Source organism: Felis catus, chromosome A1 (genome assembly GCF_018350175.1).
Source record: "Felis catus isolate Fca126 chromosome A1, F.catus_Fca126_mat1.0, whole genome shotgun sequence".
Lineage (NCBI taxonomy): Eukaryota > Metazoa > Chordata > Mammalia > Carnivora > Felidae > Felis > Felis catus.
The window spans coordinates 162,931,517-162,947,352 of NC_058368.1; the positions used below are offsets into that span (position 1 = coordinate 162,931,517).

Here is a 15,836-nt window from a genome sequence, read left to right on the forward strand (position 1 = left end):
TTTTTTTTTAATTTTCTTAATGTTTTATTACTTATTTTTGAGAGCAAGAGAAACAGAACATGAGTGGGGGAGGGACAGAGAGAGAGGAAGACACAGAATCCAAAGCAGGTTCTAGGCTCTGAGCTGTTGGCACAGAGCCTGACACAGGGCTTGAACCCACAAACTGTGAGATCATGACCTGAGCCAAAGTCAGATGCTCAACTGACTGAGCCAACCAGGTGCCCACAAGCAAATGTATAATAAAACTACAGATCAATCACCTATAAATCTAGTATGAAGGGTAAAGACAAAAATAGTAAAATTAATTACATCTAAAAAATTAGTTAAGGGATTCATAAAATTTAAAAATGCAAAAGCATATATATAGAACATGGAAGGTAGAGAGTAAAAATATTGTGTTTTTAGAATGTGCTCAAATTAAAGCAACCATCAACCTAATACAGACTGTCGTATACTTAGGATGTTATATATAAACCTAATGGTAACCACAAACCAAAAAACTATAATGACATATAAAAAAATAAAGTGAAAGTAATCCAATCATAACACTAAAAAAGTCATCAATTACAGGAAGAAAGGAACAGAGAAGAACTATAAAAATAAACAGAAAACTGGGGCGCCTGGGTGGCGCAGTCGGTTAAGCGTCCGACTTCAGCCAGGTCACGATCTCACGGTCCGTGAGTTCGAGCCCCGCGTCAGGCTCTGGGCTGATGGCTCATAGCCTGGAGCCTGTTTCCGATTCTGTGTCTCCCTCTCTCTCTGCCCCTCCCCCGTTCATGCTCTGTCTCTCTCTGTCCCAAAAATAAATAAACGTTGAAAAAAAAATTTAAAAAAAATAAACAGAAAACAATAAACAAAATGGCAATAATTTTTATAGGTAATTACCTATCAATAATTATTTTTTTAATTTTTAAAATATTGTTTTAATATTTATTTATTTTTGAGGGACAGAGAGACAGAGCATGAGCAGGAGAGGGGCAGAGAGAGAGGGAGACACAGAACCTAAAGCAGGCTCCAGGCTCTGAGCTGTCAGCACACAGCCTGACATGGGGCTCGAACCTACAAGTTGTGAGGTCATGGCCTGAGCTAAAGTTGGATGCTTAATCAACTGAGCCACCCGGATGCCCCACCTATCAATAATTACTTTAAATGTAAATAGTCTAAATGTTCCCATCAAAAGACACAGTGTGACTGAATCTATCAAGAAAACACTTATATGTTGCCTACAAGAGACACATTTCAGACACACGAAAAGATGTTCAACACCACTCATCATCAGGGAAATGCAAATCAAAACCACAATCAGATATCAATCCACACCTGTCATAATGGCTAGAATAAAAAACACAAGAAATAACAAGTGTTGGCAAAGATGTGGAAGAAAAATGAACCTGTGTATGCTGTTGATGGGAATGAAAACTGGTGCAGCAAATGTGGAAGACAGTATTTTTTGAGGTCTTCAAAAAATTAAAATTAGCATTAGTTTATGATCAGGTAATTCCACTGCTGGCTATTTATCCAAAGAATACAGAAACACTGATTCAAAAGGATATATGCCTCCCTATGTTTATTCCAGAATTATTTACAAAACCAAATTATAGAAGCAGCCCCTATGGGTAAAGAAGATGTGATAGAATGTGAAATATGATGGAATATTACTCAGCCATAAAAAAGAACGAAATCTTGCTGCTCACAACAGTATGGATGGAACTTGAGGGTATAATGCTAAGTGAAGCAAGTCAGTCAGAGAAAACAGATACCATAAGATCTAACTCATATGTGGAATTTAAGAAACAAAACAAATGAACAAAGTACAAAAGGGACAAAAAAAAAAAAAAAAAAAACCCGGACTTTAAATACAGATACCAAGCTGGGGGTTGCCAGAGGTTGGGAGAGGAACATAGTGAAATAAAGGGGGATTAAGAGTATACTACTGTGGGGCGCCTGAGTGGCTCAGTTAGTTGAGCGTCCAACTTCGGCTCAGGTCATGATCTCGCAGCCAGTGAGTTCAAGCCCCTCATCGGGCTCTGTGCTGACAGCTCAGAGCCTGGAGCCTGTTTCAGATTCTGTGTCTTCCTCTCTCTCTGACCCTCCCCCGTTCATACTTTGTCTCTATCTCTGTCTCAAAAATAAATAAACGTTAGGGGCGCCTGGGTGGCGCAGTCGGTTGAGCGTCCGACTTCAGCCAGGTCACGATCTCATGGTCCGTGAGTTCGAGCCCCGCATCAGGCTCTGGGCTGATGGCTCGGAGCCTGGAGCCTGTTTCCTATTCTGTGTCTCCCTCTCTCTCTGCCCCTCCCCCGTTCATGCTCTGTCTCTCTCTGTCCCAAAAATAAATAAACGTTGAAAAAAAAATTTAAAAAATAAATAAATAAATAAACGTTAAAAAAAATTAAAAAAAAAAGAGTATACTATTGTGATGAGCACTGAGTAATACATAAAATCACTGAAAAGAAAAATAAGATAAAATAAAATAAAACGAGTAAATGCTATTACTCCTGCTTTATGTTTATTTGAAATATTTCCTAAATGCATATAAGAAAACTTTATATAAAAACTTCAAAATGAATACAATGAGCTGAAAAGGTCTACCTGCGATTTTAGTTGCTGTGGTGTGTGTTAATACAAACTGATTTTCTATATATATAGGCAAAAATTCAGAAGCTCCAATAAGAACTAAAGATTCTGAAGCTTTGGTCAGAGCTAGGCATATAAATACTGGATCCTTCATCAGAACCTGAAATAGAAATAAGTCATATTCAAATTATTTTATGTTGTTAGGTAAAGAAAAAAGATTTATTCACTCATATGTTAATGACCAATCAACAAAATTTTACCTTTCACAATCTAAACTGGAAATGCATTATTATATGTATAATATATATACGTATATAATATACATGTATATATATTATATATATATTGCATATATATATAAAATGTGCATATATATATATAATTTGCAATTCACCAATATACAAATACTGTTAAAGACTTGTAGTGTTTAAACCATTTTTATTTGTAATTCTACCTCTATAATTTTTATTTGTAGGTCTGGCCGTTTGCTAGGAAACTTAAGGGAAACTAGATGCCATTAACCAGGTGTCTAGAATGCCCCTTTACTTTTATCTACTTTTTTTTCTTAACAATTTTTTTTACTTAACTAAAAAATGAAACAAAGATAATTTAAGCAACACTCGAGGAAAATCACTAGTATTACATACAGTTAAGATTCTATAATATTTTACTCCCAGGAATTCCATACAGAGTAAAGTCATTTAAATTCTGCATTTTAGTCAATTTTTTGGAACTTACTGAGAAACCTGACAAAGACATGGTTTGCTATTACCATGTCATACCATATAGTCATGGTTTACCATTACCTATCATACTACTACACTATACATAGTAATTAACATGACAATAATTAACATTAAAATATTAATTTTCAAACAGATTTCTGTATTTCCTATATATGTACATATCTTTGAAATTTTCAGTGGTGTTTTATTTGTATATTCTTAAAATAACTTAGATTTTTTTCTAGTCCTAAACACCACTTTTTTAATCTAAACATATTCTGTATATTAATTTAACTCATCTTCTGAGTGCTGTCTAACTTTACAAAGTGTGATTCCACCATACTCGTCCACTCCCACAGCATTAAATGCTTAGGCTCAGTTCCACTCCCACTGTCACAAACAAGGCTACATTAAACATCCCTGTGCATGCACCATCAAGGACTAGGGTAGAACGCCTTTGGAAATACATATTCTAGAACAGGATTGCTAGGGCATTGACATTTAGTACACTTTATTCCATCATTTCTCTAGAATTTTTTTCCCAAAACAATCCCACCATAATGTAAGAGAGTTCTATTTTCTTCATGTAGCAACTTATACTTTTTATAAAATCCATTAGAGCAATATTTTCAGTTCCACATTCCCTTCCAGAATTTTGCCATTCTCTCATCAGGAGGCAATGACCTTGGAAAAGTCCTTTATGACTGTCTCAACAAAGCATGTGATGCAGCATGACTTCTGATGTTGGGTCATAAAATGACAATCTGACTTCTGCTATGTACTCCCACTCTCTTAGGACTCTGGCCTTGGAACTCTTTCACCATATTATAAGAAAGCCCAGATCAGATGGAGAGGCCATCTGTGGGTATTTCAGCAAACAACCAGTATCAAAAGCTAATATTTGAGTAAATAAGCCTCCAGACAATTTTATTTTCCAGACTTTAGCTGACAAGTCGATCTGAAAGGGATAAGCCATAGAGTACCTTAGTGGCTCAGTGGGTTAAGTGGCTGACTTAGGCTCAGGTCATGATCTCATAGGTTGTGAGTTCCAGCCCTGCATCAGGATCTGTGATGGCAGCTCAGACCCTGGATGCTGTTTCCTATTTTGTGTCTCCCTCTCTCTCTGCTCCTCCCCTGCTCACACTCTGTCTCTCTCTCTCTCTCTCAAAAATAAACATTAAAAAAAGTATATTTGAAAGGAGCAAGCCCTGACAAAACTGCTGATTAATGAGCAAAATCATGTTTTATTATTTTAAGCCACTAAGTTTTGGGGCGGTTTGTCATGTAGCGGTAGATAACTGGTACACCCCACATAATCACAAACACTTGATATTATTAGCTGGCTTTTAAAATTTAGCCATGCTGATGGATGTGAAGCAGTGCCACAATATGCTTCCTTAAATTCAAATCCAATTGAGCATTTCTTCATGTAATTCATAGCTATTTAGGATTTGTTACTGTGTGCAAACTGACTATTCATATTTTTATTAGGCTTTCTGAAATTCCTACGCAGATTTTCCAATAATTTCTTGTTTATTCTAAATACCAATCTCTTGTTGGGTTGAAAGAGCTGTCACTCATCTTTTACCATTGTCTACGGTTTCCTTCACAGAACCAAAATCTTTGATCCACAAATTTTTACTTCATATTTTACAATGCTGCAAACTTGTTTAACCTTTCCTACCTCTATGTCACAAGATATGTCTTTCATGGTTTAGCATTAACTGTGTTGTTTTTTTTCTAATCACATTTTATTAACCTAGAAATCACCTTTGTGTATGATATGAAATAGAAATCCAACTTCATTTCACCATACAGAGAACCAAACTTGTCATCACATCTACTGAACAACTATCCCTGCAGTGCCTATTCTATCACGTGGCAAGTTCTTACATATATTAGTCTGTTATTGAGTTCTATCTTCCATTCCACTGGACTATACCATGGTTTTATATGAAATGGCAGTATGTATTAGATAAAACAGGCAGAATAAGGAACAGAAAACCTAGCTTTTACCTTGGCTCTGCAATTGATTTTTGGAACAATAATCAGCAAATAGCAGTCTCTACGTATCTTATTTTTAGGCGGTATTTTATAATACACAAGAGTACACAAGAGTAATGGCATTAGAGTCAGGCATGTGAGAGGTTTTTATATTCTTTTTTTGAGAGGTTTTTATATTTTTAACTTCAATTCGGCCAACCCTATGTGTCTTTTGTCTGTGTGTATGTGTATCCAAAGATATACATGTCTTTGGAGAAATTACTCATTCTCTTTAAATTACTGGTTCATCATCTATAAGATAGAAATGATAATATCTATAACTTCAAGTGATCCAGAGAATTGAATATATGTAATAATTTAATTTCTGCCATATAGAAGGTACCCAGGAAAGAATACAAATCATTTTCATAAGTTATAAAATAAGAAGGTCACACTAGATTATTAGATTTGTTGTTGCAAACTATGGTGGGCTTTAAGTCATTTGGAGGGTATAAAACACAGATTGCCAGATCCTACTTTCAGTAGGTCTGGAGTAACCTAAGAATTTGCATTTTTAACAAATTCTCAGGTGATGATGATGATGATGGTGGTGGTGGTGGTGGTGGTGGTGGTGGTCTAGGCCCCACACTAAGAACCACTGTACTAGATCATTTTTGTGTTTGGACTCTTTAGAATTAAAATGAACAGACTCATAGTTTAATCCAATTGATGAAACTTATTATAATGTTACACTGTAAAGAGAGAAAGCCAAAAACACTTTCTAAGTAGCTGAATAATTCAGCACTCATAAAGAAACAACATCATTCAGACTCAAACAGCAGCTTATCTTGTCTCCATTGCTTTGTCTTAATTGCTTCAAAGGCCCAGATATTCAGTTTCTTTCTGTCAGCTTATTGTGTCTATATCTACTTCTATTACAGCTACTTAGTATATTCTCTCTCCATTTGCTTCTCTGTCTCAATGGCCTTTTCTCATTCATTTTCTTGATGTCAATTTATTAAAGCTCCCATCTGACTATTTATACTCTCTTAAGAAAGAGAAATTAGTCAGTTTATAGCAGGTGTCCTGATTGGATATTTTTCTCAAGATATTTGATAAGTTTTTGGGAAATCTAAATATGGCTGTCTTGGGCTCAAGTGCTGATCTCAGACCTAGTTTTAACTAGGACATTTAAACTACATCATATAGAACATGGCAATTAATGCACAACACAACACTTCTGGGTTTCTTCAGAAAGGGCTGTGGGTGCTTTATTCAGAAAGAACATGTGAGCATAGCAAGCAAGCACTCAGAATGCAAAGGACCTTTCTAATAAAATGTCCAGGCTTTCCTTTTTAAATAAATAAATAATTAAGTAAATAAGTAAATAAGTAAATAAATAAATAAATATTCTTTTCTTAAATATAAATATGGGAGGCAAAGAAAAAGGCCTGACATACAAATCAGTATTCAAGGAATTTCATTAGTAAACTCAGGCTTAATTATGGTAGATGTTGATATACAAAAGGAGAAATCAAATTAGTTCTTTACAGTAGCAGATAATTTTATGCAACAGCCATATCTTGTAGTACTGTGGCTCTCAGCCCTAGTCCATTACAGAGTTGGTCTAAAACCAAGGTCTTTACCATACCAGAGGAGGTTCATGTTGGTCTGGGAGGTATGATTTCAAACTAGACTAGGTACTCCTTAATGTACTTAGAGTCTGAAATAAGGACAGGATCAGCAAAATATAAAGTATATGGAAGAGTGGCCACAGACAAGTAGACTAAGGTTCAAGACAGGTCTCGAGTAACAGTGGGAAAGAAATGTTAACAAGGAAACTAATGCAGAGCAATGAGGCAAGAGAGGAAAGAGTTCCTAAAGACTCAACCAAGGTTCATTGGAGATGGGGTGTATAATGTCCCAATTAATTGGGGAACTTTTTCTTTTATGTGATAAAAGCATTAATCTACTTCCTACCCTAATCAAGGTAGCATGACAAGAAACAATGATCTTGCCAATAAAAGGCCTTCGTGTCTACGAGCAAATAGGAGGAAAACATAAGCTGAAGAGGACACCAATAAACTTCCTTGAACTTCTCAAGTGTTTTACTGATCACTTAACTTCTCCCTTGCTCTGGTCTTCATTCCTTATGATGAAATATCTATAGTTAGCCATAGAAAGTAATGCTTATCTTTATTAAATCTGCCAATAAGAGTACAATATCTCATGTAGAGAATGCTGTTTTTTTCAAGTTTAAAAATGTTTCAGCCCTCTATCCTGAAATTTCACTCACTCTCCTTCCACACCAATTTATTTGGTCAAACCTAGTAGACAACTCAGAGACTGAAACTAGTATATTATGTCCCGACATAAACACAAGCAATAAATATATTTTTAAAAATTATGTTACTTATGTCAAATGTAAATTGATTTTAGTATCTATAATAGTAATTTACTTGCTTTCCAAGGAAATTCAGTATTTTGACTACCAATAGAATAATATCTAAATACTTGGGATCCTAGCTTCCTTTGATAGATTCTGTCATCCACTTATAGTCAAATACAAACAATGAATAACACTTTATATTTGTTTGGTCTTTATCGTTCAAAAAGTTCTTTATTAACATGATATTCATTGACACTTCTTTGTTCACTGGAGTTTTAGTATGTAAATGTCTTCCCTGTTAATAAGGTGTGAAACTTTAGGTAGGTGATGAAGAAAAAGAAGGTAAAAGTGCTGATCTCTCTACTCCATACATTTAAAAAGTTTTCTCCTATAAAATCTTATTCCTTAGGGTGCCTGGGTGGCTCAGTCAGTTAAGCCTCCAACTTTGGCTCAGGTCATGATATCACAGTTCATGAGTTTGAGCCCTGAGTCAAGCTCTGTGCTGACAGCTCAGAGCCTGTAACCTGTTTTGGATTCTGTGTCTCCCTCTCTGTCTACTCCTCCCTCCCTCCCTCCCTCTCTCTCTCCCTCTCTCTCAAAAATAAAGATTAATTTTTTTTTAATTTTATTCCTTACCTGCTTCCAGCCAGTCTTAATTTCATTTTTTTCTTTTCCCTGACTTATTTCCTAATTTCCAAGCTTTCTCTTTTTATTCTTTTAAAATATACTTCTAATCTATTATATTCTGAGAGCTATAGACTATTATTGCTGTTAGTCATTTTTCTTTCTGTTCTTCAAGTTAATGCCATTGACTTTTTATTTATAACTTTTCACCTCATGGATATTATAACTTTATAAAAATGTTAAGTATTTTGTCTCTGTTTTAGCTTGTTATCTTTTATTCAGGCCCATTTTTTCTATTTTTAAATTAAAATTATCTTTACTAACATTTGAATAAAACTATTGTGTTTCCTTAACTGATGAATTTTCTACAATATATAAATAAGGAACAGCAAGAAATATGGTAACAGTAAAGAGAATTCATTCTAAAAATAGCCACTTCTCTGGCTTTTAATTAAAATTTATGATAAAAAGACTTGTTTAAAAAATCTATGTCTAGAAAATCAGGAGATGTGTTTTTTAACTAGCTGTTAGTAGTCTTATGATGATAGTGATACATTTCACTGATTGGAATAATTTGCTTGCTGGAATTATTTTATGTCATTTCTTATATTAGGAGCTTGTAAACAGACATTGAACTTCAAGCAAATAGTACCAATTAAGTCTCATGAACCAGGAAGTATTGAACTATAGGATTAGTAATGCAAGAAGACAATAGATATTTATTCCATCAAATTTTTCAATTAGTCTTTTAAATTTATTTTCTAGTTGATAACCCACTCTTATCAAGATAAAAAGAAAATCTTATGAAGTTTTCCCCTGTATTTTTGGTGTACTTTCCTTCCCTAAACTAAAATCAGAAATATCTCAAGAAGGCATTCATATTTATTATGTATTTATTGAGTTTTTATTATGGGCTATGCGGTAATCTATACACCTTACATTCCTATGAAGAAGGTACCATTATTGCACCAGTTTTTTAGAGGCCCAGAAAGGTTAAAATACCACATTTCAAGGACTCTAAGATGCTATCAACAGTAAGAAACACCATTATTTTATGTACCACCAAGAAAAAAAAATTACTGCAATGACATAACAATACAATGCTTTAAGGAAAGTCCTATACTACGCAGATATTAGTTTCACCAGCTTTTGAAATATATTAGATCTACTAAGAAGGACTTGCCAATTTTTCCTGACTCAGTTGCACAGTTCGGCACATGGTAGGCAGTCCTTTATCAGGTATCTTAATAAAAGAACAATAACGCTATCTCCTTTAGCAGCTTTCTTAATAAGAGAACAATAATGCTATCTCTACTTATGGGACTCCTTTACTTAAGTTTCATAAAACACTTGGATGTTATTTGCAAGAAAATGTGAACTAGCGGTCATTCGTTCAACATCAAATGTTTGCTTTACTAATATCAAAATTACATTCTGTTGTTGTTTCTTTCTAGATATATGACTTCATAACTCAATGCTTAAATACTGCATCATCTTTTTGAAGAGTTAACCCAGCAGTTTCGCCTACTATGGACAGTCCCACTAAAGTATATAACTTACTTAAGGTAATGATAATATGAATGGCCATGACAATTTTACCCATACTTAGCCAATACCTACTATGTCACAATCACATGCTGCTTTACAGTTATTTCAAGACTCCCATCAATTTAATACCAACCCAATTTTAAATATGCTAAAATGTAAAGGAAAAAAGTGTGTCTTAGAATCAAAGAAATATGGACATTTACATTAGGTCTCACTATTAGTGAGTGCTATATAATATCCCTGCTGGGTAGTCCTACTAGTGGTCAGGCCTACTAACAGATAAGAACCTATGGATGAGGAGAGATCTGATGTATCATTAGCCTTTTACCTCTTGGATAACCAATAGAGCACAAAGAGAAGGACAGAGCTTGCTCTCTCTAAAACTTTTTACCAAAGGAGAATAGGATGCTACTCCTCAGTGGTCAGCATCTCTAGCATCTCATCTGACTTTTGGGCTTAGATGAAAAGTAACAGACCCTACTGAAGAAAATCTCTCTGCCTAAAAGATCTACAACAGGCAAGCATAAACTCACCTTTAGTTCCACTTTCTACTCATTTCCAGAAAGTCATAGCATCTCTAGCCCCTGCCTGATAAGGGGTTAAAGCCATTATCCACTGCTCAACTCCACGCTTCCTTGCATGAATTCTTTAATAAGCTGCATTGCTTACTTAAATGACTCATAATTAACCACCAACCTCACAGAAAACACTGCCTGACTCCATTATTATCAGGGAAGACATGCCCTACTTTAATTTCACCAACATGGCTTGCTCCGTAGCTACATTTTACTAAGAAACGGAGCTTTGGCAGGTGCTACCCCATGAAATAAGGCAAACAGCGGGATTTTTTCTAATCTACTAGGCTTCCTAAAGTATGGCGCATTATCCCTGTTTTCTTTCTGAAACTCAGCCTGGTACATTGTTAAAGGAAAGAGCATAAGATACATAAGCTTTCTGTTGGATCCTAATATTACATGTCCATATGTAGGCTTTAGAACATCTGTTAGAACATCTGTTTCCCCATATTTTAGGCTTTAATTTCTTTTCTTTATAAAAAAAAATTAATGCATATTTATTTTTAAGAGAGAGAGAAAGGCAGACTGCAAGCAGGGGAGGGGCAGAGAGAGGGGGAGACAAAGAATTGGAAGCAGGCTCCAGGCTCCGAGCTGTCAGCACAGAGCCCAACACAGGACTCAAAACCACAAACTGTGAGATCATGACCTGAGCCAACAAAGTCAGATGATTAATCAGCTGAGCCACTCTTTAATTTCTTTTCTTTAAGGCCCCAGAAGCTCAAATCATGTTGACATGTGGAAGGTTTTTTCTTCTTCGTACACAATTCACTGTCAGTAGCCCTGTATTTTATAAATGCCAAATAATTTTTTAATTGGTTCTTACAATTGGGTCTCATATGAATAAAAAAATTACTATTTATAATACCCAGAGAAAACCTCCTATAACACCCGAGTCATACTGCCTTTTCAACTCTTACCCCACTGTAATCCATTTTTTACCCCAAGCCATGTTTTAAAGTTCTTAAAACACTATTTCCTTACCTATATGAGTGACTTCCTATTGCATTAAAACCAAAATCTAAAGTTCTTACCATGCCCCACAAGGACCTTTGTGACCTAGCCTCTGCTTACTCTCTAACCTGTTATTCATTCATTCTCCCCACCAAGCAACTATGCTCCAAATACACAAGGCTTCTCTGAACTGAACATTCTTAAAACTTTGCTGCTCCAAGATGTTTCCACATGTGTCTTTTATGCCTGGAATTTTATTAATGACCATTCTTCACATGGATAACTTCTTCTCTTGCTTTAGGGTATTCCATTTAAATGCTCCCCATAGAGTGAAACCTACATTATTACCCCATAACTAAAGTACATTTTATGTAGAATTTTCCCTACACAATTGTTAATCAGTTGTTTTTAATCTCTGTATTTTTTAATGTTTATTTATTATGAAAGAGAAAGAGAGTGCAAGCAGGGGAGGGGCAGAGAGAGGGAGAGAGAGAGAATCCCAAGCAGGCTTTGCACTATCAGCACAAAGCCCAACATGGGGCTAGAACTCACGAACCATGAGATCATGACCTGAGCCAAAATCCAGAGTTGGACGCTTAACAGACTGAGCTACCTCTAATCTCTGTATTTTTTAAAATCTGAAACCTACACAAGAATCTAAGCTCCATAAAGGTATAGGTGTTAGTTTCCATGTATCCTCAATATAATTCTGCCCACAACATAAAGGATACTTATGAAAAGGAGAAGAGAAAGCAAATTGAATGTAGAATCACTACTTAGAAGTTTGTTTGTTTGTTTTTATTAAACCCACTATGTCTGTATTGTAGGCCTTGTTTCTCACCTAGAGAAGCAAAGAATTTTTCTCCATTTGAAACTGAGATGAAATAATTTCCATAAAATACGATGTTTTCATGAATATTTGTTAACTTCTAGAGTTCTCTTCTAAGTCATTTAAACATAATAAAAAGATGTTAATACCTGTAAGTCTTACGTATTTCTTCAGGAAAAGAACAAACACAAAATAATACAAAAGTAAAATTAAAAGAAAAGGTAGAAGGAAAAAAACTAGTACCATCCTCTGACACTAGCCATGTTCCCGGAAACGTCACTTAGGTAAGGTGGGTCCTATTTGCCATTATCTGTAAAATGAGTAAGTTAATTAAGGGCTTAAGTACCCCTCAGATTTAAGTTGAACACTTTATGGTTATTCTTTTAAACCCACTGTTAGAAAATATACAGGTCAACTTAATTGGCTTGTTCATATAAAATATTTTACTTTACCCAAGTATTAGCAAATAAATCCTTGATACTAGTTCCAAGTTCCTTATCTTTAAACTTGTTGTCAAACGGATGAAGCTGTTTACGTTTCTCAGCTTTTATCTTTGCTGTACCTATAGGTTAACGAGTAAAAGAATCTTATGACACATTCAAATAATTAAAACATACATACAAACATACGCACACATCTTAATAGTTTTTCTTGAAATGGCAAGTGAGCTATTTTTGAACAAGCTAAAGTCAATCTAAGTAAAAAAGCACATTCTTCTAAAACAGTGCTGTCATAAAGAACATTCTATGATAATGAAAACTTGTCGTAGCCGTACTGTCCAATACTGTAGCCACGAGCTCTATGTAGCTATTAAATACTTGAAATATAGCTCCTATGACTAAGTAATCTTAATTTACTTTGAAATTTAAATAGCCACACATGGAAAGTGACTACAGTTTTTGACAACACAGCCCTAAAATGTAAAAGAGTCATCTTTGACATTACTAAAAATATCTTGTGCCAATAAAATGTACTACCATTAGGAGAGTATTTGATTTCTCTAATGTTACATGTATTTTTTAGTGTTTCCAAAAGAATTTTAATAGTTATTACTTTATCTTACAATAATTCTTTCAGGTGGTACATGTATTAAATAATGGTAGGTAAATAGATTTAAATATATTTCTTTTTAAAGAAAACTTATGAACTCTACCTTTTTTTAAAAATGACAAGAAACAAAAATATATACTAATGAAAGTTTGGCACATAAATAAAATAGTATTTGGCAACATGAAGTTTCATGTGTTCAAATAACACTAGCATATGTCATACCTCCATGACAAAAAGAAAAGTAGTTCAGCCATATTCTGAGAACGGGAAATGGGGGTGGGACAAGGAACCTACTGTATTTTAACTTAATGAATTACATTTTTACAGTCACCTCGTACACTGTGTGGGAAGCATGACAATGGTATTAATGTTATCCATGCAGTAAGTGAGACAAAACCGAAATAAATCCACCAACTCCTCAGCCACTTGTGATGATCATCAATGTCTTCAACACTTTAACAGAGAAAAATTAAAAATTTCAACTTTGTGTATTTCATTACAAAGCCATAATCAAACAGAGAGAAAGAGAGAGGGACAGGGAAGGAGGAAGGGAGGAAGATCTTCTGTTAATTTGTCCCTATTGTTTGTTTTGCTGATTGTGACTCCTCCAGTTATGCAGGTTTCTTTTATCCTACAAGATTCTAATTTGTTTCTCTTTTCTTTCTTTTCCCATGTTCACTCAGGTGGCACATGTAATTCTTTGTTCCTTTTTAACTTTTTTCGTCAACAGAAGCTATGCTTTTGGAAGATTACCCCTTTAACTCTTACCTATCCTTAAACATCATTCCTGCCCATTTAAATCATGCACAACCTTTAGGGCAAGCCTGGCCTTTAAGGTGAGCAACTAACCTTTTATCTGATATCTAACCCTTTACATTACATACACTTGGAAATGCCTTTCTTACAATTCCTTCTCTGAAATCAACTCAGATTGACTCTTTATCACTCTCCTGGTGGTCATACCTAATCACCCATAGTACTCTTTGTTAGCCTTTATCTTCCATTTTCCCTGCAGCTTTTTCTTGGTCTGCCTTGACAGACTTTGCAGTAAGCAGGGCAGGATGGGAATGTGAAGGATCCTGTGTTGATTTTCTTTTACTCACTGTTCATTTTGCAATTTCAGCACTATTTGTCTTCAGTCATGCTAAGGCCATGATCTTGCAGAAAATTTTCATAGTTATAAAGTTATTTTGTATCATTTAGGGAGAAGATTTGGAGACATTCATTACCATACAGCTACCACTGTCTTCAATTCCACAGACGCATAAGACCTTGTCTGACCATCCATTGTGGGACAAAACCCACATAGTTAAGAACCACAGTTTTGAAGGTGCTGGTTTCTCGCAGGTAATTCTATTTGTCAACAGTGACCTGGTGAGGAGCTTGCATATAGGCCCTGCCTTTCACAGAAAGTGGAGAATATTCCCAGTTTTATTTATTAGTGGGCTAACTCCTTATCCATTGTTATATTATTAAGGGATACAAGTTCCGACTTGCAATACTATTAGGTTGCAATCTTGAGTTCCATTATCAGAGAGGTATATATATCTGGACATGGTATGCATAGAAAGTTTCAACTCTAGATTTTCACTAAGATTATGTGTTTCCTCACTGATTAAAATATTTAGAATTTTTTTTCTCTTTTTACTTTTGAATCCAGCTATGTATTGTAACCATATGCATTATGCTATATATGATTATTACCTATCTGTAAATAATTGATAACCAAGAAGACTGAGGAAAATAGTCCGAAAATGTAAGCAAAGAATTTAATAGGTGCCATATATATTAACAGATTTTCCTCTTACTAGAAATAATTGATTAAGAAGTAATAATATAAAGATTCCAAGCGCATTACTAACAAAATAAATTACTAGGAATAAGCTTAATGGAATATTTTCAATAACAAAATTCCTAAGACTTCATTGAATGGCACAAAGGAAGAGCAGAGAAAATAGAGCAATATATTCTTACATAGAAAAATGACATTTATTCCCAATTTGATAAGTAAATTCAAGTATCTCAAATCAAAATGTTTTCACTGTAACCTGAGACTATTAAGTTTATCTGAAAGAGTAATTTTGCAGAAATAGCCCCTGCTTTTTGGTGAATAATATTGAGGAAGGACTTACCCAACCAAATAGCAAATCATATATAAAGTTGTAGTTATTAAAACATTGTAGTACTGGCATGAAAATAGAGAGAGAGATCAGACAATGGATTAGAGAGACAACAGATAAGAAGGAAACCTATGTATGCAAGAAATTTAACTTATGATATAGATGGTGTATAATATCAGTAAAAAATAAATTGATTTAAAAAAAAAAAACACAGAATGATCCATAAATGTCATCAATACAATGGGATATCCCTTTGAGGGGAAAAATAGAAGCTTTACCCATTTCCCATATTATATAAAAAAAACAAACTGAAATTGGATATTACATTTAATGTGCAACTAAAACCACACAAGTACACTACAAGAAAAGGAAATTACAAGCCAATATCCCTGACGAGCACAGATTCAAAAATCCTCAACAAAGTATTAGGAAACCAAATTTAACAAGCCATTAAAAGGATCATAC

At 34.6% G+C, this 15,836-nt stretch overlaps 1 protein-coding gene across 2 annotated transcripts in view; it reads right to left on the minus strand.

Annotated features, from left to right (window-relative positions):
• The window catches only part of SLCO6A1 (solute carrier organic anion transporter family member 6A1), a 92,531-nt gene that overhangs the window by 61,509 nt on the left and 15,186 nt on the right, over positions 1-15,836 (minus strand). For both annotated transcript variants that reach the window (XM_011284804.4, XR_006583454.1), the window contains exons 5-7: positions 13,583-13,704; positions 12,654-12,763; positions 2,593-2,737 (exon numbers count right to left, since the gene is read on the minus strand). In XM_011284804.4, coding sequence (XP_011283106.1) covers positions 2,593-2,737; positions 12,654-12,763; positions 13,583-13,704 — 377 coding nt within the window. The remainder of the gene's footprint in view (positions 1-2,592; positions 2,738-12,653; positions 12,764-13,582; positions 13,705-15,836) is intronic.